Source organism: Mobula hypostoma, chromosome 24 (assembly GCF_963921235.1).
Source record: "Mobula hypostoma chromosome 24, sMobHyp1.1, whole genome shotgun sequence".
In the NCBI taxonomy this organism is placed as follows: domain Eukaryota; kingdom Metazoa; phylum Chordata; class Chondrichthyes; order Myliobatiformes; family Myliobatidae; genus Mobula; species Mobula hypostoma.
The window spans coordinates 3,542,857-3,569,028 of NC_086120.1; the positions used below are offsets into that span (position 1 = coordinate 3,542,857).

The 26,172-nt window shown below is 42.8% G+C and overlaps 1 protein-coding gene across 3 annotated transcripts in view; it reads left to right on the top strand.

Moving 5' to 3' along the window:
* Positions 1 to 26,172, top strand: part of eps15l1a (epidermal growth factor receptor pathway substrate 15-like 1a) — a 492,163-nt gene that overhangs the window by 271,271 nt on the left and 194,720 nt on the right. For all 3 annotated transcript variants that reach the window (XM_063032448.1, XM_063032447.1, XM_063032449.1), the window contains one exon: positions 1,119 to 1,173. In XM_063032448.1, coding sequence (XP_062888518.1) covers positions 1,119 to 1,173 — 55 coding nt within the window. The remainder of the gene's footprint in view (positions 1 to 1,118; positions 1,174 to 26,172) is intronic.

Genomic DNA, 26,172 nt, shown 5'->3' on the forward strand with positions numbered 1-26,172 from the left:
TCTGTCGGGCACACAGTGTTGCAAGCACACGTACTGTGGTCTGCCAGTCAGGTAATCAAGAATCCATGGCACCAGGGAAGCATCCACCTGCATCGCTGTCAGTTTCTCCCCCAGCAGAGCAGGGCGGATGGTGTTGAACGCACTGGAGAAGTCAAAAAACATTACCCTCACAGTGCTCACTGGCTTGTCCAGGTGGGTGTAGACACGGTTCAGCAGGTAGACGATGGCATCCTCAACTCCTGGTCAGGGCTGGTAGGCGAACTGGAGGGGATCTAAGTATGGCCTGACCATAGGCCGGAGCAGCTCCAGAACAAGATGCAAAGAACTTTGCTGTTTGCTTCATTCTGTATTTCAGTGTTTATCCTATACTGAGTACCATCTGTAATCCCATGGTGGTGATGTGTGCTCGAAGTAGCAGAGTCTTCATTCAGATTCCAATGTCTAGGGAATGTCTGTGTTTATGTAGGCTTGTGCACAACAGACCTGGTGGCTTTAACAATGAAGTTAATAACAGTGCGGTATTAGAAAAAAAGTTACTTGTCAACGATGATTAGAGAGAATAGTCTTTCCAGTTTTTCAGAATCTAGTGATGTCTTGAATAATTTGCAGTCAATTAAGTGTGTCTTGTATATCCATTTTAGTTGTGTAAGTGATTCAGCATCTAATCTAAACATAGCTGGCTCCCAAAAGTAACAATGAGTCATTGACTAGTGTTGTTGGTTGACAGATGGATATTTTCCAGCTCACTGGGGAGAATTCCCTTGTGCTGGCTCGAAGTGGTCAATGGGCTGTTTGTCCTCTAGTTTCACACTGAAAACTGCAGTGTTCCCTCAGTACTGTAATAATTTATTTTTTACCTTCGCTTCCGCTCTGACATGATTTAACCTTCTGACTAAGTAGAGAATGTCTATTGTTGCATACATAATCCTATTCTCAGAATTTCTGAGATTTCAGAGTCTATTTTTTCAGTGGCTGTTTCTATAAGATGTGCACGAATTAACTTACATAGTTGCCTCAAGATAATCAACATCTTGTTGTTCTGGCATTGACAGTTGGGTCAGGGTCATTAAGAAACTTACATCATATAGTATTTTAATTAACTTTACCTTTAATTTCAGACTGACCCTTTTGGGAGTACTGATCCTTTTGCACTGGCAGCATCCAAGGGCCCAGGTGAGCTGATGTTCAGTATTTTTTTGTTATAAAGTGATTGACTATTACTGAATGCTGATAATATAGAACAGCAACCATCAGAAGATAAAGCTTAAAGTATCACCATTCACATCTCTTTCAGGACATCCCGTACTGTGTCATACTAAAACAAGCATTCTTGTTTAATTTCTGGTATTACAAAAGGAATGTAACAACATGAAATTTACACATTTGATTAGATGAAATCACAAATATAGTTGTGGGGGCAGGGGGAGAAGGGATCGCAAGAATAGATGAGAGGAAAGAGAACGAAAGGGGATGAATGTGAGTGGAGGGATCCTAGTGCACTCGTAATATTTTTACAAAACTGAAAAATACACATACACTCTTCATGTTTTACAGTATTCGCATTTCAATTTTGTTTTTAGCCATTATATTAATTAATGGTTGGTTCCGTTTGCATCTAGCAGTGTGCAGAATTTCTATTATTAAGATGAGGTTGTATTGAAAAACTGGGAATCCTTAGTAATATTTGCTGACAGTTAAGGCCATAAGATATAGGAGAAGAATTAGGCCATTTGGCCCATTTAGCCTGTTTGCTATTTCATCATAGCAGATTCAGTTCTTTTCAGCTCCAATCTCCTGACTTCTTCCCATATTCTGTCATGCTCTGACCAATCAAGAATCTTTCAACCTCTGCTTTAATATACATAAATACTTGGCCTCTGCAGCTCCCTGTAGCAAAGAAGTTTACAGATTAACCACTCTCTGGCTAAATAAATTCCTCCTCATCTCCGTCCTAAAAGAACGCATCTCTATTTTGAGGCTGTGTCCTCTGGTCTTAGACTTTCTCATCATAGGAAACATCCTTTCTACAATCACTCTATCAAGGCTTTTCACCTTTCAATAGGTTTCAATGAGGTCACCTCTCATTCTTCTGAATTCCAGTGAATACAGGGCTAGAGTCACCAAACGCTCTTCATATGACAAGCCATTCAGCCCTGGAATCATTTTCGTGAATCTCCTTTGACCTGTCCCCAGTTTCAGTTCAACCTTTCTAAGATAAGGGGCCCAAACTTGCTCACAATACTCCAGTTGAGGCCTTGCAAGTGCTTTATGAAGTTTCAACATTACATCCTTGCTTTTATATTCTAGTCCTTTTGAAATGAATGCTAACATCGCATTTGAAAGGTAGGCAGGGTCGTAAAAAGAGCTTTCGGCACATTGGCCTTCATAAATCAGAGTATTGAGTACTGGAGTTGAATTGCTATGTTCAGATTCTGTATGCTCTCCACCGACAGGAAAGATGCAATAAGATTGAAAGCGTACAGACAAAATTGACAAGGATGTTGCCAAGACTTGAGGACTGATTTATAGGGAAAGGTTGAATATGTTAGGATTTTAATCCCTGGAGCATCGGGGAATGAGGGGAGAATTGCTGGAGGTACACAATATTATGAAGGGCACATATAGGGTAAATGTAAGCAGGCTTTTTCCACTGAGGTTGGGTGATATTAGAACTAGAGGTAATGGGTAAGGTTGAATAGTCATAGTCATACTTTATTGGTCCCGGGGGAAACTGGTTTTCGTTACAGTTGCACCATAAATAATAAATAGTAATAAAACCATAAATAGTTAAATAGTAATATGTAAATTATGCCAGTAAATTATGAAATAAGTCCAGGACCAGCCTATTGGCTCAGGGTGTCTGACCCTCCAAGGGAGGAGTTGTAAAGTTTGATGGCCACAGGCAGGAATGACTTCCTATGACGCTCTGTGTTGCATCTCGGTGGAATGAGTCTCTGGCTGAATGTACTCCTGTGCCCACCCAGTACATTATGTAGTGGATGGGAGACATTGTCCAAGATGGCATGAAACTTGGACAGCAAACTCTTTTCAGACACCACTGTGAGAGAGTCCAGTTCCATCCCAACAACATCACTGGCCTTATGAATGAGTTTGTTGATTCTGTTGGTATCTGCTACCCTCAGCCTGCTGCCCCAGCACACGACAGCAAACATGATAGTACTGGCCACCATAGACTCGTAGAACATCCTTAGCATCGTCCAGCAGATGTTAAAGGACCTCAGTCTCCTCAGGAAATAGAGACGGCACTGACCCTTCTTGTAGACAGCCTCAGTGTTCTTTGTCTAGTCCAGTTTATTGTCAATACGTATCCCCAGGTATTTGTAATCCTCCACCATGTCCACACTGACCCCCTGGATGGAAACAGGGGTCACCGGTACCTTAGCTCTCCTCAGGTCTACCACCAGCTCCTTAGTCTTTTTCACATTAAGCTGCAGATAATTCTGCTCACACCATGTGACAAAGTTTCCTACCATAGCCCTGTAGTCAGCCTCATCTCCCTTGCTGATGCATCCAACTATGGCAGAGTCATCCGAAAACTTCTGAAGATGACAAGACTCTGTGCAGTAGTTGAAGTCCGAGATGTAAATGGTGAAGAGAAAGGGAGACAAGACAGTCCCCTGTGGAGCCCCAGTGCTGCTGATCACTCTGTCGGACACACAGTGTTGCAAGCACACGTACTGTGGTCTGCCAGTCAGGTAATCAAGAATCCATGACACCAGGGAAGCATCCACCTGCATCGCTGTCAACTTCTCCCCCAGCAGAGCGGGGCGGATGGTGTTGAACGCACTGGAGAGGCATCCTCAACTCCTAGTCGGGGCTGGTAGGCGAACTGGAGGGGATCTAAGTGTGGCCTGACCATAGGCCAGAGCAGCTCCAGAACAAGTCTCTCCAGGGTCTTCATGAATGTGGGAGGTCAATGCCACCGGTCTGTAGTCATTGAGGCTGCTGGGGCGCGGCGTCTTCGGCACAGGGACGAGGCAGGACGTCTTCCACAGTACAGGAACCCTCTGGAGCCTCAGACTCAGGTTGAATACATGGCGAAGTACTCCACATCGCTGAGGGGCACAGGCTTTGAGTACCCTGGTACTGACACCATCCGGTCCTGCAGCCTTGCTTGGGTTTCAGCTGCCTTCTCTCACCTGTTCAGCTGTGAAGCCCACCGTGGTGGTTTCGTGTGGGGAAGGGGTATAGTCATGAGAGCAGGGAATGGAGAAATGTTTAAGGGGAAATTGAGTGGGAACTTATTCACTCAGAGAATGGTGCGGATGTGTAACGAGCTGCCAGCGGAAGAGGTGGATGTGAGTTTGATTGCAGCATTTTAGAGAAGTTTGGATAGGTACATGGATGTGAGAGTATAGAGGTGTACGGTCCAAGAGCGGGCACATAGAACTAGGCACAGTAACCATTCAGCACAGACTAGATGGGCCTGTTTTTGTTCTGCAGTGCTATATGACTATGATGAAAGGTCCATATGTATGGAAGAGCAAGATATGAAGGATCTGTATAGGAAGTTGAATATCTAGAAGTAAAGATGCTGCAAAATAGGGTACCAATATAGGCTGAAAGGCAAATGGTCTAAAGGTGAACAGGTATGTATCCAACCAATGAGAGTGTGCTGTCACTCATGTTCCAAGCCTTACACCCTACCCGTGTGTAGGGTTATCTGAGTTACTGACTAATTTTGTGATAGTCATGGAATATGTAGTTATATCATGACATGTACAATGATTATACTTTTATTCATTCATTTTACAGGATATCTATGTCACTCATTGAATATTCCTGATGGACTGTATAATGGAAACTACTTGATGTACTCAATTCATGCTGACCTAAATCTTTTACTTTTTAAATCCAATGATCATTTGTCTCGTTCATCAGTTTGGCCAGACTGTGATTACATAATGTATGTAAATGAAGTCTGCTACAGTAGAGTTTAACATTTCCATATAAGGCTACAGTTCATTAATTTGGTGTAGTACATAAAAATATCCACTTTTGATTGTGGAATTATGATCACTTGTTACAATTTCCTTAAGACAAGAAGAAAGTGATTTAACAAGACAGAACCTGGCACATGAGTGACTGCGAAAGCAAAGTTGAACTGCAGTTGCTCATTAAAATAATAATCATAGTACCATATTTCCTCTATTATAGTGAGATCACTGAAAACAAGTAAGTCAGTGCAGTGAGACAATTCTAAAATAAGTTCAGAGTTCTTATCAAATAAGTTACGAGATAATTTATTTGACTGTTAATGATGCTTTACTGCACTAAGGAGTTGGAGCTGGAACTGGATGAACTCCAGATCATTTGGGAGGCTGAGGGGGTGATAGATAGAGAGATGGCTACACCCAAGGTGCAGGAGACAGGAAACTAGGTGACAGTCGGGAAGGGGAAAGTGATTAAGGAGCCAGTGCGGAGTACCTCTGTGGCCATCTCCCTCAACAACAGGTTTGGATACTGTTAGGGGCATTGACCTAACAGGAGAGTCGCAATGGTTGGATCTCTGGCACTGAGTCTGCCTCTGATTCAGAAGGGAAGGGGCGCGCTGTGGTGATAGGGGATTTGTTTGTTAGGGGATGGGACAGGGATTCTCAGATGGTATGTTGCCTCCTGGGTGCCAGGGTCCAGGGTATCTTGGATCAAGTCCTCAGCATTCTGAAGTGGGAGGCTGAACAGTCAGAAGTCGTGGTCCGTGTTTGTGTTAATAACATGGGTAGGACAAGCGACAAGTTTCTGACTAGCAAGTTCATGAGTTAGGTGCTAAGTTAAAGGGCAGGACCTCCAGCGTGGTGATCTCACGATTGCTACCCGTGCCATGTGCTAGTGAGGCCAGAACTAGGAAGATAATCCAGTTTAATACATGGCTAAGAAGTTGGTGTAAGATGAGAGGGGGCATAAAATTTTTGGATCTTTAGGCTCTCTTTCAGGGAATGTGGGACCTGTACAGAAGGGATGTTAATATCTTGGCAGGAAGGTTTGTTAATGCTGTACATTGGGGTTTATACTAGAGCTGCAGGGGGATGGGAACCAGAGTGCCAGAACAGTTAGTGGAGAGCTTGTGGAGGCAGATGTTGGTAAGACTTCAAACAAAGTTAGGAATCAAAAGGTTGAGGACTAATGTCCTTGCTGCCTATATTTCAATGCAAGAAGTATCATAGGAAAGGCGGATAATTGTGCGGAAGACAGGGTAGCTGGTTTACAAACAGAGGCAGTGTGAAGTGAGGAGAGGCTGTTGATAGAGCAAAATTACAGTCAACAGGATGAGTAGAAGTGAAGATTCTGGATTAGATTGAACATAAGAGCATAAGAAATAGGAGCAGGAGTAGGCCATCCGGCCCATGGAGCCTGCCCTGCCATTCAATAAGATCATGGCTGATCTGTCCATAAACTCAGCTCCATCTACCTGCCTTTCCCCGTAAACCTTAATTCCCTTACTATGTATAAACCTATCTAGCTGTATCTTAAATATATTTAGTGAAGAAGCCTCAACTGCTTCCCTGAGCAGAGAATTCCACAGATTCACCACTCTCTGGGAAAAGCAGTTTCTTCTCATTTCTGTCCAGAATCTTCTCCCCTGAATCTTGAGGCAATGTCCCCTAGTTCTAGTCTCATCTACCAATGGAAACAACTTTCCTACTATATTATCTATCCCTTTCAAAATTTTGTATGTTTCTATAAGATCCCCTCTCATTCTTCTGAACTCCAGAGAGTATAGTCCCAGGCAACTCAATCTGTCCTCATAGGTTAACCCCTTCATCCCTGGATTCAACCTGGTGGACCTCCTCTGCACTGCCTCCAAAGCCAGTATATCCTCCTTCAAGTATGGAGACCAAAACTGCGCACAGTACTCTTAAGTGAAGCCTCACCAGTACCCTGTATAGTTGCAGCATGACCTCCCTGCTCTTGAGTTCAATCCCTCTAGCATTGAAGGCCAACATTCCGTTTGCCTTCTTAATAACCTGTTGTACCTGCAAGCCAACTTTTTGTGATTCATGAACAAGCATTCCCAAGTCCCTCTGCACAACAGCATGCTGCAATCTTTCACCATTTAGATAATAATCTGCTCTTCTATTATTCCTTCCAAAGTGGATGATGTCACATTTACCAACTTTGTATTCCATCTGCCAGACCTTGGCCCACTCACTTAACCTATCTATATCCCTCTGCAGATTCTCCACATCGTCTGTACAATTTGCTTTTCCACTCAGTTTAGTGTCATCAGCAAATTTTGCTATGCTACACTCAGTCCCCGCTTCCAAATCATCAATGTAAATGGTAAACAGCTGCGGGCCCAGCACCGACCCCTGCAGCACCCCAATCACCACTGACTGCCAACCGGAGAAACATCCATTTATACCAACTCTGCCTTCTATTGGTTAACCAATCCACTATCCATGCCGATACACTTCCTGCGACTCCATGCATCCGTATCTTATTTGTAAGTCTCTTGTGCAGCACCTTATGGAATGCCTTCTGGAAATCCAAGTATACGACATCCATCTGTTCCCCTCTATCCACCGCACTCATTATGTCCTCAAAGAACTCCAGTAAGAGTGTCAAACAGGACCTTCCCATTCTGAATCCATGCTGCGTCTGTCTAATGGAACCACTCCTTTCTAAATGTTTCGTTATTTCTTCCTTAATGACAGCTTCAAAAATTTTCCTGACTACAGATGTTAAGCTAACTGCCTATAGTTGCCTGTCTTTTGCCTACATCCTTTTTTAAAAAGTGGCCTGGCATTTGCTGTCTTCCAATCAGTTGGGACCTGCCCAGAGTCTAGAGAGTTTTGATAAATGATTACCAACGTGTCGACTATAACCTCCGCCAATTCCCTCAGCAGCCTGGGATGCATCCCATCAGGACCAGGGGACTTATCTACCTTCAGGCCCTCAAGTTTGCTCTTCACTATCTCTTTAGTGACTGTGATTTTATTGAGGTCCTCACCTCCCATTTCATCCATAACATCCTTCTTTGGCATATTAGACGTGTCCTCCACTGTGAAGACCGACACAAAATAGTCGCCATTTCCTTATTACCCAGTATCAATTTCCCCTTCTCGTCTTCCAAGGGATCTACATTGACTTTAGCCACCCTCTTCTGCTTTATATATTTATAAAAACTTTTGCTATCTGTTTTTATATTTTATACTAATTTACTTTCATACTCTATCTTCCCTTTCCTTATTTCTTTGTTCTTTGTTGCTTTTTAAAGTTTTCCCAATCCTCCAGTCTCCCACTACTCTTTGCGACTTTGTACACATGAACTTTTAATTTGATACTATCTTTTATTTCCTTAGTTATCCAAGGCTGGCTCTCCCCACACTTACTGTCCTTACTGAGCACTGTCAAAAATCTCTTTGAAAGTACTCCACTGTTCCTCAACTGTTCTGCCAAATAGCCTGTGCTCCTAATCCACATTAGCCAATTTCTCTCTCATCCCATTGTAGTTTCCGTTGTTCAAGCATAATACACTAGTTTTAGATCTAATTATTTCATCCTCTATCTGTATGCGAAATTCAATCATACTATGATCACTCTTTCCAAGAGGATCCCTGACTACAAGATCGTTAATCTTACCTGTCTCATTGCACAGGACTAGATCTAAGATAGTATTTTCCCTTGCAGGTTCACTAACATGTTGCTCAAGAAAGCCATGATGGATGCATTCTATGAAGTCCTCCTCAAGACTTCCTTGACCAAGCTGATTCACCCAATCTATGTGGAAGTTAAAATCCCCCATGACAACTGCCGTTCCGTTCTTACAAGCCTCAGTTATTTCTTGGTTAATCACCTCTGCCACTGCAGTATTTTTATTAGGTGGCCTATAGACTACATCCACCAGTGATTTTTTCCCTTTACTATTCTTAATCTCTACCCAGATGGACTCAACATTCTGCTCCGTAGATCCTATATCGTCTCTCGCAATCGCCCTGATCTCATCCATAATCAAGAGCGCCACCCCACCTCCTCTGCCTTCCTGCCTATCTTTCCGTATTACCTGATACCCTCGGATATTTAATTCCCAGTCATCTCCACCTTGCAACCATGTTTCTGTAATGGCCACTAAATCATATGCCTTGGAATCAACTAGGGATGCTCAACAGCTGTGTCAGGGTTTGAATGCCATAACCTCTTTCAAAGTTAAATCTTAAGACATAAGGGACAGCAGAGCTTCGCTTCCAGATGAGCTCAATGCCTTCTATGTTCTATACACCAGAACAGGGAGGAGCAATTGTGCACCCCCATGTCTTCCAGTGATTGTTTTGTCTCAGTATCTGAAGATGATGAGCGGGCTGCCGTTAAGAGAGTGAATCCAAGGAAAGCATCCGACCCGGATGGAGTACCTGGCTGAGTACTGAAGACCTGTGCTGACCAACTGGTTGGTGTGTTCACAGATATCTTCAACCTCTCTTTCTGGCAGTGTGTAGCACCCACCTGCTTCAAGCGGCATCAACCATCCCGGTGCCCAAGAGGAGAGTGGTGAGCTGCCTCAATGACTCTCACCCAGTGGCACTTACGTCCACGGTGATGAATTGTTTTGAGAGGCTGGTGTTGAAGCACATCAGCTCATGTCTGAGTGGCAACTTTGATCTGCTCCATTTTGTCTACTGAAGCAACAGGTCTATGGTAGATGCCATCTCATTGGCTCGTCACATAACCCTCGAACATCTGGACAGGAAAAATGTATACATCAAGATGCTCTTTATCGATTACAGTTCAGCATCTTATACCATCATCCCCTCAAAACTATCTCCAAAACCTGGACCTCAATACCCCTTTGTGCAATTGGATCCCAAATTTCCTCACTTGCAGACCTCCAATCAGTTCAAATTGGCAAGCACATCTTCACAATCTCCATCAGCACAGGAGCACCACAGGGATGTGCTCTTAGTCCCCTGCTCTACTCGCATTACACTTATGACTGTGTGGCTAAATACAGCTCCAACACCATATACGAATTCGCTGATAACACTGTTGGGGGCTGTATCAAAGGTAGTGATGAATTAGCATACAGGAGGGGGATTGAAAACTTGGCTGAGTGGTATAATAAGAACACCCTCTCGCTCAGTGTCAGTAAGATCAGGGAACTGGTGTAGACTGCAGGAGAGGGAAACCAGAGGTCCATGAGCCAGTACTAATTGAAGGATCAGAGGTGGAGGGGGTCAGTAACTTTAAATTCCTGTGTGTTGCTATCTTGAAGGACCTGTTCCGGAACTACCATATAAATATAATTACAAAGAAAGCACACAGTGACTCTACTATTTCATAGTCTTTTCTCCAGGGTATGGGAGTCCAAAACTAGAAGGCACAGACACAAGAAAAAAAGGGAGATTTTAAAGAGATCTAAGAGGTAACTTCTTTACACAGAGGGTAGTAAGTGCCTAGAGTGAATTCCCAGAAGTGGTCGAGGTGGGTTTGATTACAATATTTAAGAGCACAGGAACTGTGACTAGCAGGGAGGATGCTGTGATCAGCATAGACCAGTTGAACAGAAGGGCATGTTTCCACACTCTGTCTCTGAATATGTGTTCTTGTGAGGTTAACCTTGGATCCAGGGTTATCAATCACATATTGTTGTAGCCCAGTGCCCTTACAACCTGTAACTACTTCTTTCCTTGGTAAAAGGATCAAAAAAATCTTATTCTAATGTGGGACAGGCATTTGTAATTTAGTTCAGTGGGCTGGAGAATTAATTTGTAGAACACTTTGCTGTTAGTAAAGGTGGACCTCAAAGTTGTCGTAGATGGTGCCACTCACAACCTAATGTCCCAGTTAGAATTTTGTATTTTATATTTATTTCATTTATTTAGAGATACAGGATGATAAAAGACTTTCGGCGCAGCAAGCCTGCACTGTCTATGTGACCAATTAACCTACTAACCATATGAAACCCCCTTTTACTGGGCGCCTCTAGAAACACAGCTGGTTATCCCCTTGCTAACAAGGTCAACAGACTCAGTTGTGCAAAAGCCACCTTTCTTAAATTCTGTCTGTCCAGAGTCAATATGACTTGGTTCTCACCAGACCGAGAAAGCCGGGATGTTTTGACCATCCGCACCCCAATCTGATTGGTTACTGTGTAAATGCTGCCCATTTGCAATTACTCATCAGTAAGAAATACCAGATCGTACAGTGTACAATTATAAAGAATGTATATTTACGAATCTCAGCTTTATCGAACAGTTAATAGGAAAAGAAAAAATAAAAAGGGCTCATTACAGTTAACCCAGTCCAAATGTGCACATAAGTTGGAACTCATCTTGAAGTTGTCCTTAACTCGCGTGCTGGATCCATGGCCTGAATGAAAGCACACACCACCTTCCAAATGTTGCTTGAAACTCATCTCGAACAAATGGGCTCCCCCCACAGAACTATTAGTTCTTCTTCCTTGAAGCCATTCATCTGTACAAAGCACCTTGTGCAACAGGGATGGCATCCTCGGCCATCGTTGCTCCTGTCTTCTCCCAGCTTCCACCAAAAAACCTCAACCCACACCAGTGTCTGTCACAGAAGCTTCTCCACCCAACATTCTCTCGAGCCTTCTCCCAGTTCCACCACCCTGATGGTTGACATTACATTCCTAAGCATGAACATCACAACCCCTTATCTTTAGCTCAAACCGAAATATGATGAAAACAGAACAGACTTCTCTTACAGAACTGTTAAAATGAAATACCTACAACATAGCAGTAAAAATCTTAACCAGGGCATTACACATATGTCTTTGGAGTCTGGGAGAAAACTAAAGCACTCGGAGGAAACCCACACAGTGAAGGGAAACATGAGAACTCCTTACAGAGAGCATAGAATTGAACCCAGGTCGCTGACACATTAATAACTTTATGCTAACTGCTACGCTACTGTATTCCTAATTTCTTGAGGCCTTGTTTTGAACTGTGTGAGGGAAAACAGGTTTCCATGTTCTACTAGTTGGTTTATAATTGAAGAAAGTGAATGAGAATAATGATTGCTCGGCTGTTGGTGTAGTAGCATCAGCACTGGACTTCAAGGCAGATGGTCCTGAGTTCAAACCCAGCCGGGTCCTGACCTGGAAGCAACAGTATCTGGGCGGAAGAAAGGCTTGGCAATCTACTTCCATATCTTGTTGTGAAAACCCCATGGACCCTATGGTCCATGAGGTCACAAAGAGCCGGACTCGACTTAACAACTGAACAACAACAAAAGGCTGTCCTACCAGCAACGTGTTACTAGTGGTTGAATTACTTTTATAAATACGTAAGAGTGTATGCACTGTGTCTAGTGTTGTGTGGCCCAAGATAGCTTTATCTCATTCCTCTTTTAAAGAAGCATCTTTCATCCTTATATTAATCTTCAATCTGGCAGAGACCATCTCAGATAGAATAAGAACATCTACTCCCCCCGAATCTTGAGGCTATGTCCCCTAGTTCTAGTCTCACTTATCAGTGGAAACAACTTTCCTGCCTCTATCTTATCTATCCCTTTCATAATTTTACATGTTTCTATAAGATCGCCTCTCATTCTTCTGAATTCCAACAAGTACAATTCCAGGCGACTATATCTCTCCTCATAGTCTAACCCCCTCATCTCTGGAATTAATCTGGTGAACCTCTTCTGCCCCACCTCCAAAGCCAGTATATCCTTCCTCAAATAAGGAAACCAGAACTGCACACAGTTCTCCAGGTGCAGGCTTACCGGTACCCTGTGCAGTTGAAGCATAACCTCCCTGCTCTTAAATTCAACCCCTCTAGCAGTGAAGGTCAACATCCCATTTGTTTTCTTGATAGCCCTCTGCACCTGCAAACCAACCTTTTGTGATTCATGCACAAGCACTTCCAAGTCCCTCTGAACAGCAGCATGCTGCAAATTTTTACCATTTAAGTAATAATCTGCTCTTCCATTTTTCCTCCAGAGTAGATGACCTCACATTTACCAACATTGTATTCCATCTGCCAGACCCTTGCCCACTCACTTAACCTATCTATATTTCTCTGCAGACTCTCCATATCTTCTGCACCATTTGCTTTTCCACTCAATTTAGTACCATCAGCAAACTTAGATATATTACACTTGGTCCCCTCTTCCAGATCGTCAATGTATATTGTAAACAGCTACAGGCCCAGTACCGACCCCTGCAGCACACCACTGATTGCCAACTAGAGTAACACCCAAATATCCCAAATCTCTGCTTTCTATCAGTTAACCAATCCTCTATCCATGCTAATACTATGCAACCTTATCTTATGGATAATTCTTTTATGCGGCACTTTATGGAACGCCTTCTGGAAATCCAAGTAAATAACATCTATCTGTTCCGCTCTATCCACTGTGCTCGTATATCCTCAGAGAATTCCAGAACATTTGGCAGGTGTGACCTGTACAAAAAGGACGGGTTACACTTAAATCCTAGGGGGACCAATATCCTGGCAGGGAGATTAGCGGGGGCTACTGAGGTGACTTTAAACTAGAATGGTTGGGGGGTGGGAATCAAATTAAAGCGGCTAGGTGTGAGGAGGTTAGTTCACAACAGAGGGATGGGAACCAGTGCAGAGAGACAGAGGGGTGTAAAGTGAGCGTAGAAGCAAAAAGTACAAAGGGGAAAAGTAAAAGTGGCAGGCCGACAAATCCAGGGCAAGCATTAAAAAGGGCTAAGAGAGTTGTAAAAGAGCGCCTGAAGGCTTTATGTGTCAATGCAAGGAGCATTCGTAATAAGGTGGATGAATTGAAAGTGCAGATTGTTATTAATGATTATGATATAGTTGGGATCACAGAGACATGGCTCCAGGGTGACCAGGGATGGGAGCTCAACGTTCAGGGATATTCAATATTCAGGAGGGATAGACATGAAGGAAGGGGAGGTGGGGTGGCGTTGCTGGTTAAAAAAGAGATTAACGCAATAGAAAGGAAGGACATAAGCCGGGAAGATGTGGAATCGATATGGGTAGAGCTGCGTAACACTAAGGGGCAGAAGACGCTGGTGGGAGTTGTGTACAGGCCACCTAACAGTAGTAGTGAGGTCGGAGATGGTATTAAACAGGAAATTAGAAATGTGTGCAATAAAGGAACAGCAGTTATAATGGGTGACTTCAATCTACATGTAGACTGGGTGAACCAAATTGGTAAAGGTGCTGAGGAAGAGGATTTCTTGGAATGTATGCGGGATGGTTTTTTGAACCAACATGTCGAGGAACCGACTAGAGAGCAGGCTATTCTGGACTGGGTTTTGAGCAATGAGGAAGGGTTAATTAGCGATCTTGTCGTGAGAGGCCCCTTGGGTAAGAGTGACCATAATATGGTGGAATTCTTCATTAACATGGAGAGTGACGTAGTTAATTCAGAAACAAAGGTTCTGAACTTAAAGAGGGGTAACTTTGAAGGTATGAGACGTGAATTAGCTAAGATAGACTGGCAAATGACACTTCAAGGATTGACGGTGGATATGCAATGGCAGGCATTTAAAGGTTGCATGGATGAACTACAACAATTGTTCATCCCAGTTTGGCAAAAGAATAAATCAAGGAAGGTAGTGCACCCGTGGCTGACAAGAGAAATTAGGGATAGTATCAATTCCAAAGAAGTAGCATACAAATTAGCCAGAGAAAGTGGCTCACCTGAGGACTGGGAGAAATTCAGAGTTCAGCAGAGGAGGACAAAGGGCTTAATTAGGAAGGGGAAAAAAGATTATGAGAGAAAACTGGCAGAGAACATAAAAACAGACTGTAAAAGCTTTTATAGATATGTAAAAAGGAAAAGACTGATAAAGACAAATGTAGGTCCCCTGCAAACAGAAACAGGTGAATTGATTATGGGGAGCAAGGACATGGCAGACCAATTGAATAATTACTTTGGTTCTGTCTTCACTAAGGAGGACATAAATAATCTTCCAGAAATAGTAAGGGACAGAGGGTCCAGTGAGATGGAGGAACTGAGCGAAATACATGTTAGTAGGGAAGTGGTGTTAGGTAAATTGAAGGGATTGAAGGCAGATAAATCCCCAGGGCCAGATGGTCTGCATCCCAGAGTGCTTAAGGAAGTGGCCCAAGAAATAGTGGATGCATTAGTGATAATTTTTCAAAACTCGTTAGATTCTGGACTAGTTCCTGAGGATTGGAGGGTGGCTAATGTAACCCCACTTTTTAAAAAAGGAGGGAGAGAGAAACCGGGGAATTATTAGGCCGGTTAGCCTAACGTCGGTGGTGGGGAAACTGCTGGAGTCAGTTATCAAGGATGTGATAACAGCACATTTGGAAAGCGGTGAAATGATCGGACAAAGTCAGCATGGATTTGTGAAAGGAAAATCATGTCTGACGAATCTCATAGAATTTTTTGAGGATGTAACTAGTAGAGTGGATAGGGGAGAACCAGTGGATATGGTATATTTGGATTTTCAAAAGGCTTTTGACAAGGTCCCACACAGGAGATTAGTGTGCAAACTTAAAGCACACGGTATTGGGGGTAAGGTATTGGTGTGGGTGGAGAATTGGTTAGCAGACAGGAAGCAAAGAGTGGGAATAAACGGGACCTTTTCAGAATGGCAGGCGGTGACTAGTGGGGTACCGCAAGGCTCAGTGCTGGGACCCCAGTTGTTTACAATATATATTAATGACTTGGATGAGGGAATTAAATGCAGCATCTCCAAGTTTGCAGATGACACAAAGCTGGGTGGCAGTGTTAGCAGTGAGGAGGATGCTAAGAGGATGCAGGGTGACTTGGATAGGTTGGGTGAGTGGGCAAACTCATGGCAGATGCAATTTAATGTGGATAAATGTGAAGTTATCCACTTTGGTGGCAAAAATAGGAAAACAGATATTATCTGAATGGTGGCCGATTAGGAAAAGGGGAGGTGCAACGAGACCTGGGTGTCATTATACACCAGTCATTGAAAGTGGGCATGCAGGTACAGCAGGCGGTGAAAAAGGCGAACGGTATGCTGGCATTTATAGCGAGAGGATTCGAGTACAGGAGCAGGGAGGTACTACTGCAGTTGTACAAGGCCTTGGTGAGACCACACCTGGAGTATTGTGTGCAGTTTTGGTCCCCTAATCTGAGGAAAGACATCTTTGCCATAGAGGGAGTACAAAGAAGGTTCACCAGATTGATTCCTGGGATGGCAGGTCTTTCATATGAAGAAAGACTGGATGAACTGGGCTTGTACTCGTTGGAATTTAGAAGATTGAGGGGGGATCTGATTGAAACGTATAAGATCCTAAAGGGATTGGACAGGCTAGATGCGGGAAGATTGTTCCCGATGTTGGGGAGGTCTAGAACGAGGGGTCACAGTTTGAGGATAGAGGGGAAGCCTTTTAGGACCGAGGTTAGGAAAAACTTCTTCACACAGAGAGTGGTGAATCTGTGGAATTCTCTGCCACAGCAAACTGTTGAGGCCAGTTCATTAGCTATGTTTAAAAGGAAGTTAGATATGGCCCTTGTGGCTACAGGGGTCAGGGGGTATGAAGGGAAGGCTGGGTTCTGAGTTGGATGATCAGCCATGATCATAATAAATGGCGGTGCAGGCTCGAAGGGCCGAATGGCCTACTCCTGCACCTATTTTCTATGTTTCTATGTTTCTATTTGTCAAGCAAGAATCTGCCTTTGCTGAATCCATGCTGTATCTTCCTGTTGGTTCCATTTCTTTCCAGATGCCTTGCTATTTCTTCTTTAATGATAGCTTCAATCATTTTCCCAACTACAGATGTTGAACTATCTGGCCTATAGTTACCTGCCTTTCGCCTACATCCTTTTTTGAACAATGGCATGGCATTCGCCGTCTTCCAATCCACTGGGACCTGCCTAGAGTCTAGGGAATTTTGGTAAATTATCACCAAAGCCTTTACTGTAAGTTCCGCCATTTCTTTCAGTATCTTGGGATGCATTCCATCAGGACCAGGGGACTTATTTATCTTCAGGCCCACAAGTTTGCTCTGCACTACCTCTTTAGTGATAGCTATTGACATCTTCTCCTCCCATCACATCCATAACTTCTCTCTTTGGCATGTTAGACATGTCTTCCACCATGACAACTGACACAAAATAGTAATTCAAAGCCTCTGCCATTATCAATTTCCCCTTCTCATCCTCCAAGAGACTTGTGTTCACTTTCACCACCTTTTCCCACTTTATATAATTATAAAACCATTTACTATCTGTTTTTATATTTTATGCTAGTTTATATTCATAATCTATCTTCAATAATCTATCTTTATTGCTCACTTTATGATTCTTTGTTGCTTTTTAAATTCTTTCCAATCTTCCATTTTTCCACTACTTTTGGCGACTTTGTATGCAGGAGCTTTTACTTTGATGCCTTCTTTTATTTCCTTAGTTATCCAAGGCTGGCTCTCCCCACCCTTACTGTTCTTGCTTTTAACTGGGAATATACTTTTGTTGAGCATCGTGAAAAATCTCTTTGAAAGTTTTCCACTGTTTCTCAACCATCCCACCATATAGCCTGTGTTTTCAATCTATACTAGCCAAATCCTCCCTCATACCATTGTAGTCTCCATTGTTCAGGCATAATACACTGGTTTTTGATTGAACTATTGCACCCTCCGTTTATATGAGAAAGCTTTCCAAGAGGATCCCGAACTACAAGATCACTAATTTTACCTGTGTCATTGCACAGGACCAAATCTAAGATAGCACATTCCCTTGTAGGTTCAGTAACATGCTGTTCATGAAAGCCATCATGGATGCATTCTGTGAAGTCTTCCTCAAGACTGCCTCAACCCAATTGATTGATTCACCCAATCGATGTGCAAGCTAAAGTTCCCTACGATAACTGCTGTTCTATTCTTACATGCCTCAGATATTTCTGTTTATTGCCTGTGCCACTGTAATGTTATCTGGTGGCTGATAGGCAACTCCCACCAGTGATTTTTTTCTCTTTACTATTCCTAATCTCTACCGAGATGGATTCAACATTCTGCTCTTTAGATCTTGTATCGTCTCTTACTATTGCCTTGATCTCATCCTTGATTAAGAGCACTACCCCACCTCCCTTACCTGCCTGTCTTTCTATATTACCTGATATCCTTGGATATTTAATTCTCAATCCTCTCCACCCTGCAGCCACGTTTCTGTAATGGCCACTATATCATACCCCTTTGTACTGATTTGTGCCACAAGTTTACTGATCTTATTTCGAATACTTCGGGCATCCAGATAAAGTGCCCTTACACTCATTGTGCTCTTAAAATCTTGTAATTGTTTACTCTTTTGCACTTGACTTTTCTTTACTCCCCTTTTTTATCTTTTGCTTTTTTCTTTATCTACACTTTTCTCTTTTACTTTATCCATACTTCTCTAATCTGTTGAACCACCCCCTCTACTATTTAGATTAAAGTCCTAGCCACAGCCCTAGTTATGTGATTCGCTTGGATCCAGTTCCCATCACAGTCCCATTGGTACAGCTTCCTCCATCCCCAATACTGGTGCTAATTTTCTATGAATTCTAACCCACTTCTCCCACACCAATCCTTAAGCCACACATTTAACTCTAACATTCTTGAAGAAGAAAAAGAAAAAAGCCCTTAACTCCGAGTGGAGTCATCGGGACACCGTCATGACGGTGTATTTTTTAGCAGGCTTTCTTATTTTTACGAGGCCTTCTTGCTAGCTCAATGCTCAACCCTCAACCCAGCACAGATGGAAAGCGTGCAAGGGAGCCAGCTGGATTCGAACTCAGGAGCCTTTGCTCCGAAGTCTGGCACTGATGCCACTACGCCACCAGCCAGCTCTAACTTTCTTGACCCTATGTCAATTTTCATGTGGCGCAGATAGTAATCCAGAGATTACCACCTTCTTGGTTCTGCTTTTTAATTTAGTCTCTAGCTGCTCAAATTTCCTAAGCAGAACCTCTTTCCTCATTCTACCTATGTCGTTGGTTCCCACATGGACCACGACAACTGGATCTTTCCCCTCCCACTGCAAATTCCTCTGCAGGTCAGATTCACTGCAATTCAGCCTTGTGCTGTGACATATTCCAACCTTTTTCAGGAAAACTATTGGGAGAAAGACTTCATGAAAGTTGTGTAAATGCTGCAGCCCTGATTTTGATGGCATTTTGCTGTTTAATGTACTGCTGCTATTGTCTTTGTTATGACTCACGAATGCTCAACCTTCTGACAATAGATGAAAATGTTGTAAGTTTACCAACATGTCTCTGACTGTTAATCATCTCTCCTCCATGAATAACTTACACACCATGAATTTTATTTCTTGAATTATCCATCAATTACTGTCTTAAATTCTGAATTCCTTATGGTGATTTCTTCATTGCACAGTGTAAGTAATCTTCCACAGCAAGCTGATTCTCTGAGTATGGAGGTTCACTTAAAATAGATTTGACTAATGCAAAAGTATTGCATGAATGCTGTGATACATTTTAAGTGTAGGCTGAAAGAAGAACATGTTTCTGGAATGAAATATTTTTAATAAACCACAGAAGACTTTAACTGAGTTGATTATTCATTCTGAAACTAACGTAAAAGAGTTTAACTCACAACAGTAAATACGATGCTGAAAGCTTTTTAACATCAGGTGAAATCCCTCTTCGCTTTAATACAGAAGTATTCTCAATCTGATTCAAAGTACATTCATTATCAAACTTCCCCCAGACACCCACGAAACAAAGAAAACCTGTTCAAAGAAAAGCATCAAACTCCACCCTCCACACGCAAAAAAAACAGGCAAATGGCAAAAAATATGCAAAACATCCAGAATATAAAACACCAACCCACAAAATCATCGAAGGAGTTCAGGCATGCTCAGTTCAGTTCAATCCAGAGCTGTGTTTGTTATCTGCAGACTGCCCGGATGAAAATTGTATAAAATAGCAGCAAAAAAAGGAGCAACCAGAAAGATTATTACGTGAACTACAGAGTCCAATCCACAAACTGCATTGATTAAACCTTGCCCATCCTCCTAGAGCATCAAGAGAGAGAGAAACCGTTTGAACGCAGGGACTTTCCTCCAGGAGCACCAAGCTAGAGGGAGGGAGACAGAGAGATTGTCACATGTAGACACCTTCCCCTGGCAGCAGTGAGCGAGAGGCTGGTATATGGTGCTGAACACCTGCCCACTCGCCTTCCACTCTTGCCTCAATGTTTCAATTTTCCTCGATGCTTCAATCAGTGAGATCAGCGAGAAATGTTGATCCTGGGCTCGCACCCCAACCTCAGGGTTCTTGGCCTCAAGATCACACACTTTGCTCAAAACCTTACCGAGCACCCTCGGAACAGCAAAGCACCAAAATGTAGATCACAGGCTCCAACAGTAGCGGAGCCACATTTGAAAGAAAAAAAAGACATAAAAGAAGTGAAGGAGTAGTTTCATGAACCATCTAATGGATGTTTCCCTTGGCTGCGTTGTTCGCTGGCACCATCTTTGTTACAGTGAAGATACAAGGTTAGCTCCGGGATGCAAACCACTACCTCTATCCTTTCTTTTCCTTAGATATAGAGTCACTGATATGGTTCCGACAAACGTTATTGAACTATTTGGGAAGTTTGTTCATTGGACCAATGTTTCTGTACATCTGGCCTTGGGCCTGTTTATTTGTTCCAACAGTTTCAACTGATATTTCAGTTGCGTGTACAGAAGGCTTTGACAGCTGTTGGAGCCGTCACAGGCTCACTGAGTATTAGCTTTAGTGAATGTTTGTGAATGTCTGGCATTTACAAATAACTGAAATGTGTAAATAAGCAAAAATAGTAAAATTAGAAACTATTTTATATTACAACTAAATAACATACCCATTTTAAAAGCATTGGAACTAAATGAAACAATATAAGCTCCACTTAACCCCTCTCCAGGTAATTGATTTTTCCCATTCATTGTATCATACAGCACGTAACCAAGCCCTTAGACCCAACTGGTGAATGTGGGCCACAAGTCCCATCTAATGTAGGCCCATTTCCGTTTCAGTCTCTGCCTTTTAAATATTGTTAATATACAGTGGCATGCAAAAGTTTGGGCACCCCAGTCAAAATTTCTGTTACTGTGAATAGCTGAGCGAGTAAAAGATTGCCTGATTTCCAAAAGGCATAAAGTTAAAGATGACACATTTCTTTAATATTTTAAGCAAGATTACTTTTTTATTTCCATCTTTTACAGTTTCAAAATAACAAAAAAGGAAAAGGGCCGGAAGCAAAAGTTTGGGCACCCTGCATAGTCAGTACTTAGTAACACCCCCTTTGGCAAGTATCACAGCTTGTAAACGCTTTTTGTAGCCAGCTAAGAGTCTTTCAGTTCTTGTTTGGGGGACTTTCTCCCATTCTTCCTTGCAAGAGGCTTCTAGTTCTGTGAGATTCTTGGGCCGTCTTGCATGCACTGCTCTTTTGAGGTCTATCCACAGATTTTTGATGATTTTTGATGATGTGAGGGCCATGGCAAAACCTTCTGCTTGCGCCTCTTGAGGTAGTTGTAGATTTTGAGTTGTGTTTAGAATCATTATCCTGTTGTAGAAGCCATCCTGTTTTCATCTTCAGCTTTTTTACAGATGGTGTGATGTTTGCTTCCAGAATTTGCTGGTATTTAATTGAATTCATTCTTCCCTCTACCAGTGAAATATTCCCCGTGCCGCTGGCTGCAACACAAGCCCAAAGCATGATCGATCCACCCCAGTGCTTAACAGTTGGAGAGGTGTTCTTTTCATGAAATTCTGCACCCTTTTTTCTCCAAACATACCTTTGCTCATTGCGACCATAAAGTTCTATTTTAACTTAATCGGTCCATAGGACTTGTTTCCAAAATGCATCAGGTTTGTTTAGATGTTCCTTTGCAAAATTCTGACGCTGAATTTTGTGGTGAGGACGCAGGAAAGGTTTTCTTCTGCTGACTCTTCCATGAAGGTCATATTTGTGCAGGTGTCGCTGCACAGTAGAACAGTGCACCGCCACTCCAGAGTCTGCTAAATCTTCCTGAAGGTGTTTTGCAATCAGACGGGGATTTTGATTTGCCCTTCTAGCAATCTTACGAGCAGTTCTCTCGGAAAGTTTTCTTGGTCTTCCAGACCTCAACTTGACCTTCACCGTTCCTGTTAACTGTCATTTCTTAATTACATTACGAACTGAGGAAACAGTGAACTGAAAACGCTTTGTTATCTTCTTATAGCCTTCTCCTGCTTTGTGAGCATCATTTATTTTAATTTTCAGAGTGCTAGGCAGCTGCTTAGAGGAGCCCATGGCTGCTGATTGTTGGGACAGGGTTTGAGGAGTCAGGGTATTTATAAAGCTTTGAGATTTGCATCACCTGGCCTTTCCTAACGATGATTGTGAACAAGCCATAGCCCTAACAAGCTAATTAAGGTCTGAGACCTTGGTAAAAGTTATCTGAGAGCTCAAGTCTCTTGGGGATGCCCAAACTTTTGCATGCCACTGTATCTGCCTCAATTATTTCCTCTAGCAGCTCATTCCAGATGTGGACCAATTGTTGGGTTAAAAAGTCCCCCCTCAACCTAAAGTTATTCAACTCTTGATTCCCCAACCCTGGGAAAAAGACTGCACACATTCACCCTATCTATGCCCTTTGTATTTATACACCTCTGTAATATTCTCCTATCCTCCAATTAATAAAGTCCCAACTCTCTCATAAAGTTCATTTGAAAGTGAATTCCTGTGCTTGAACCTGAGGCAGTACAGCTAGAGCAGTTTCCATTCTATTGATAAAGCTTGCTTTCTCTTGAATGCTTGTGCATCTCAAGTTTTTGTGCAAAGGTAGATGAGATGGGATAATTGGTATTTGAGGAATGAAGACAAAAATAGCTCATTAATTTTCAATGGAGAAAATTATATTTAGAATATAATTATATTTGGAATTATAGTCTTTGTTTGGACTATAGATGACCTCCTATGATGGGTTTAAGAAAAGAAACTGTGATAGACATCCCTGTGCTCAACCTAACATGCACAATTTGGATTTCTATGCTGTTTTTGCCATTTAATCAACAATTGATATATTCTAGAGTCTGAGCATCAGTTTTCAGAGTACAATAGGGATTTATATTACTCCATAATTAGCTGGTTAAAGCCTGAAATTACAGGTATCTACATTATTTAGCTCTTTGCTTTGTCTGTTGGTATCTCAAAGATTTTGCCCGATATCCTCTATGTCATCTTGCTCTCATGATTTCCTCCTTATGTATCCACCAAGCTGTAAAGCCAACGGGCTAAACGAATTTCCACCAAACCTCCCATTTTCCAGTGAGAATTGGACCACATGTGCAAGACAGGCTAATTACTAGTTCATTTCCTAGATCTGTAACCCCATTTCATTCTTCCAGATTCAGATCTTTCTTTTCTGCTTGTGCATTCGAATGGCACTAGTCTTGCTGTGGTTCTGAAGAGTAGATGCTCCAAGCTAGTTTTTAATTATTAGGCTTTTGGCTATTTTTCAATCCCATCCTTCCACCCTCACTCCCAGCCTCTGTCTTTCATGCTAAATTACAACATTTCCATGCAACCATCAATCTACAACCTGTGGAACTATATGGGCAGAATTGTGGAAATATCACATATTTTCATGTTGCAAGTAGTTTGCTTCCTTTGGTACGTAAGTACAGAACAAGATGGGATGAGTGTAAAGTTAGACCTAAGTCATTCTGGGTATTGTGGACAATTGAAGCACATGGCATGGTGATCCTATTTATGCAGTGACTGATCATGGTTGATGTTCTAATGAGTGTGACGATCCCACTGAACTCCATTACCTTTTGTTCCATAACTTTAAAAAAAGCAATTGGACGATATACAAAGTAGCTATTTTGGATGATGTTCCAATATTAAGTTAGTAAAGTAGTAACAAAAGTCATGAATAATCAAGCTGTTATGTATAGGAAGGAAGGTCAAAGTATATATGAATAAGGTTAGCTTACGTTTGTGAATCATATGTTGGCTCTGTGCATTAAAAATACTTTGCTAGATTTTAAATAAGTTTCATGGGACTTCCCTTTAGAAACTGGGCTCCTTTCAAAAACTGGGTGTGCTGGGAAAAGATAATAATGATTGAAAAAGGTTCTAGAGCAAGTACAACTAACTTACTTCCTTGCTCTGTGTAATTTAAAATCACAGTTATGTTTTTTTTCTGCTGGCTGATTTAGTGAGCAAGCTCTACACATTTTATTATGACAAGACTGTAGGAGTTCAATAGGAATCCCCCAGCCTAACCCCTTCATATCTTCCCCATCCCAACCCCATCATCTCTCCCCAATTTCTTTCCCCCTCTCTTTCACCCCTCCTTTCCCCGCCCCCTTGCCCCACCTTTGCCTCCTCACCACCCGTACCTCCCCCACCCCTCCCTCTCCTACCTGTCTGTTCCCTGCCCCTTGCCCCCCCATTTGCTGCCCCTCTCCTCATCTGACACTAAAAGCTGAGTGAAGAGCCAATAAAAATGGTGCCTCATGGTGCCTCACCATTTCGCAGTGATTGTAAACCGCTGAAAAACCTTCTACAGGTATGCAGTGGAGAGCACCCTAACATGCTGCATCACCATGTGCTACAAAAGTTGCACTGCAGCCGATGGGAGGCATCTATATTGGGTGGTTAAAACTGCCCAATGCATTACCTGCGCCAGCCTACCTGTAGGGTAATGGTATTGTTGGAAACGTACAGAATTCACAACCACAGACATTGAGTTAGGGTTCCACTTTAAGTGGGGGGAGGGGGGGCGTGTCTGCTGTGATGACGTAATTACATAAGGAATTTTTATTGCGCTTTGTGTTCAGTGTTTTTGGTTTTCAATAGATGAGTTGCTATGGATTTCCCTAAACATAAAACACCTCCAGCATTTTATTTGTGAAAATCTGCATTGGTGAGCCCAATGCTCTAGGACAATTCCAGAGTTATTGAACATGTTAGCCAACATAGTTGCTTTGAAACTGCTGGAGGTATGGAAGCAAAATGTCATCGTTTGGTTTGTACAAGTGATACTGTGAGAAATCTCCGTAGACGACACCAAATTCTACTATCTGGTAGTATTGCTCTGTAATTCCACGGCTGCAACAGTGGTCAGTCTACTAGAACACCCGCCTGAACACAATAAATACTGATCGCTTAAAACTCACCTTTTACAGACTTATCTGAGTGTCAAACAGTCACTCTCCTTGCCCAGCCTTGGCAATACTAAGCCGTCAGAGCTAATGGACTACATGCTGTCTCTCCTGGGAAATCACCATCCTTGTTTTATTTTTAAAGAACTCTTTGAGGCAGAAAATCCCTGATCAAGTTCCCATAGCCCTTGCTAATACACCTATGAAGGACTATAGGGAGCTTGCTAAAATGGCCGATATTCTACACTCTGCTAGATAGCAGCGCAACACTCCTCCTGCTTTCTGTGCCTCAATAAGCCTGATCAGCAAGGACCCCAACATGAGGACAGCCATGGCTGCAAAACAGGTGACACTGGGGCCTGTGATTTTACCATGCTCACTTTGGTATTAACACTAGGAAGTGCTGACCCGCTTGCAGCTTTGACAGTGCCAGCGCATTGGGACATCAGAGGTCTGTGAACACCATGGGTTCCAGCTGTCAGGGTTGTTCACTGTTCACGACAGACATCCTTTCATGGCGACGCTTCCTGTGTGACACGGGTGCTCAAGTGAGTGTGCTGCCAGCATCACCTATTGATGTGAAGGCAAAGAGTGACTAAACCTTGCTGGAGGCCACTAACGGCAGCAGAATCCAAACCAAAGGGACACAGCGGGTGATGCTGTGCTTCATGGGTGACGTTACACATGAGGCTTCGTCCTGGCTAAAGTGGCTAGACCTCTACAGGTTTCCCGTGTGCCCAAGGATTTTAAGAACTGCTGGCTTGTGGATGTCAAGGACTTTGTGTCATTACTCTGCCCCCCAGTAAGTTCCCCACAACAACTGTCAAGCACGTGCACCACCGCATGTGAGTCTACTCGACTGCTGGGTGAAAACTCAAACCTCACCAAGCCCACATTCCCCACTACAGTCTCAAAACATGGAATCAAGCACCACATTTCTACAACTGGCCCACCAGTCCATGCCTGCATGCGTAGTCTGGACCTAGAAAAGCTGGCGACTGCGAAGGCTGGGTTGCTAACGTGAAAAGACTTGGCATTGTACAGATGCTGGTCAAAAAGCCCCTGGGCTTTCCCCTCCATATGGTCCCTAAACCTGATGGTGGTTGCTGCCCTTGTGGTGA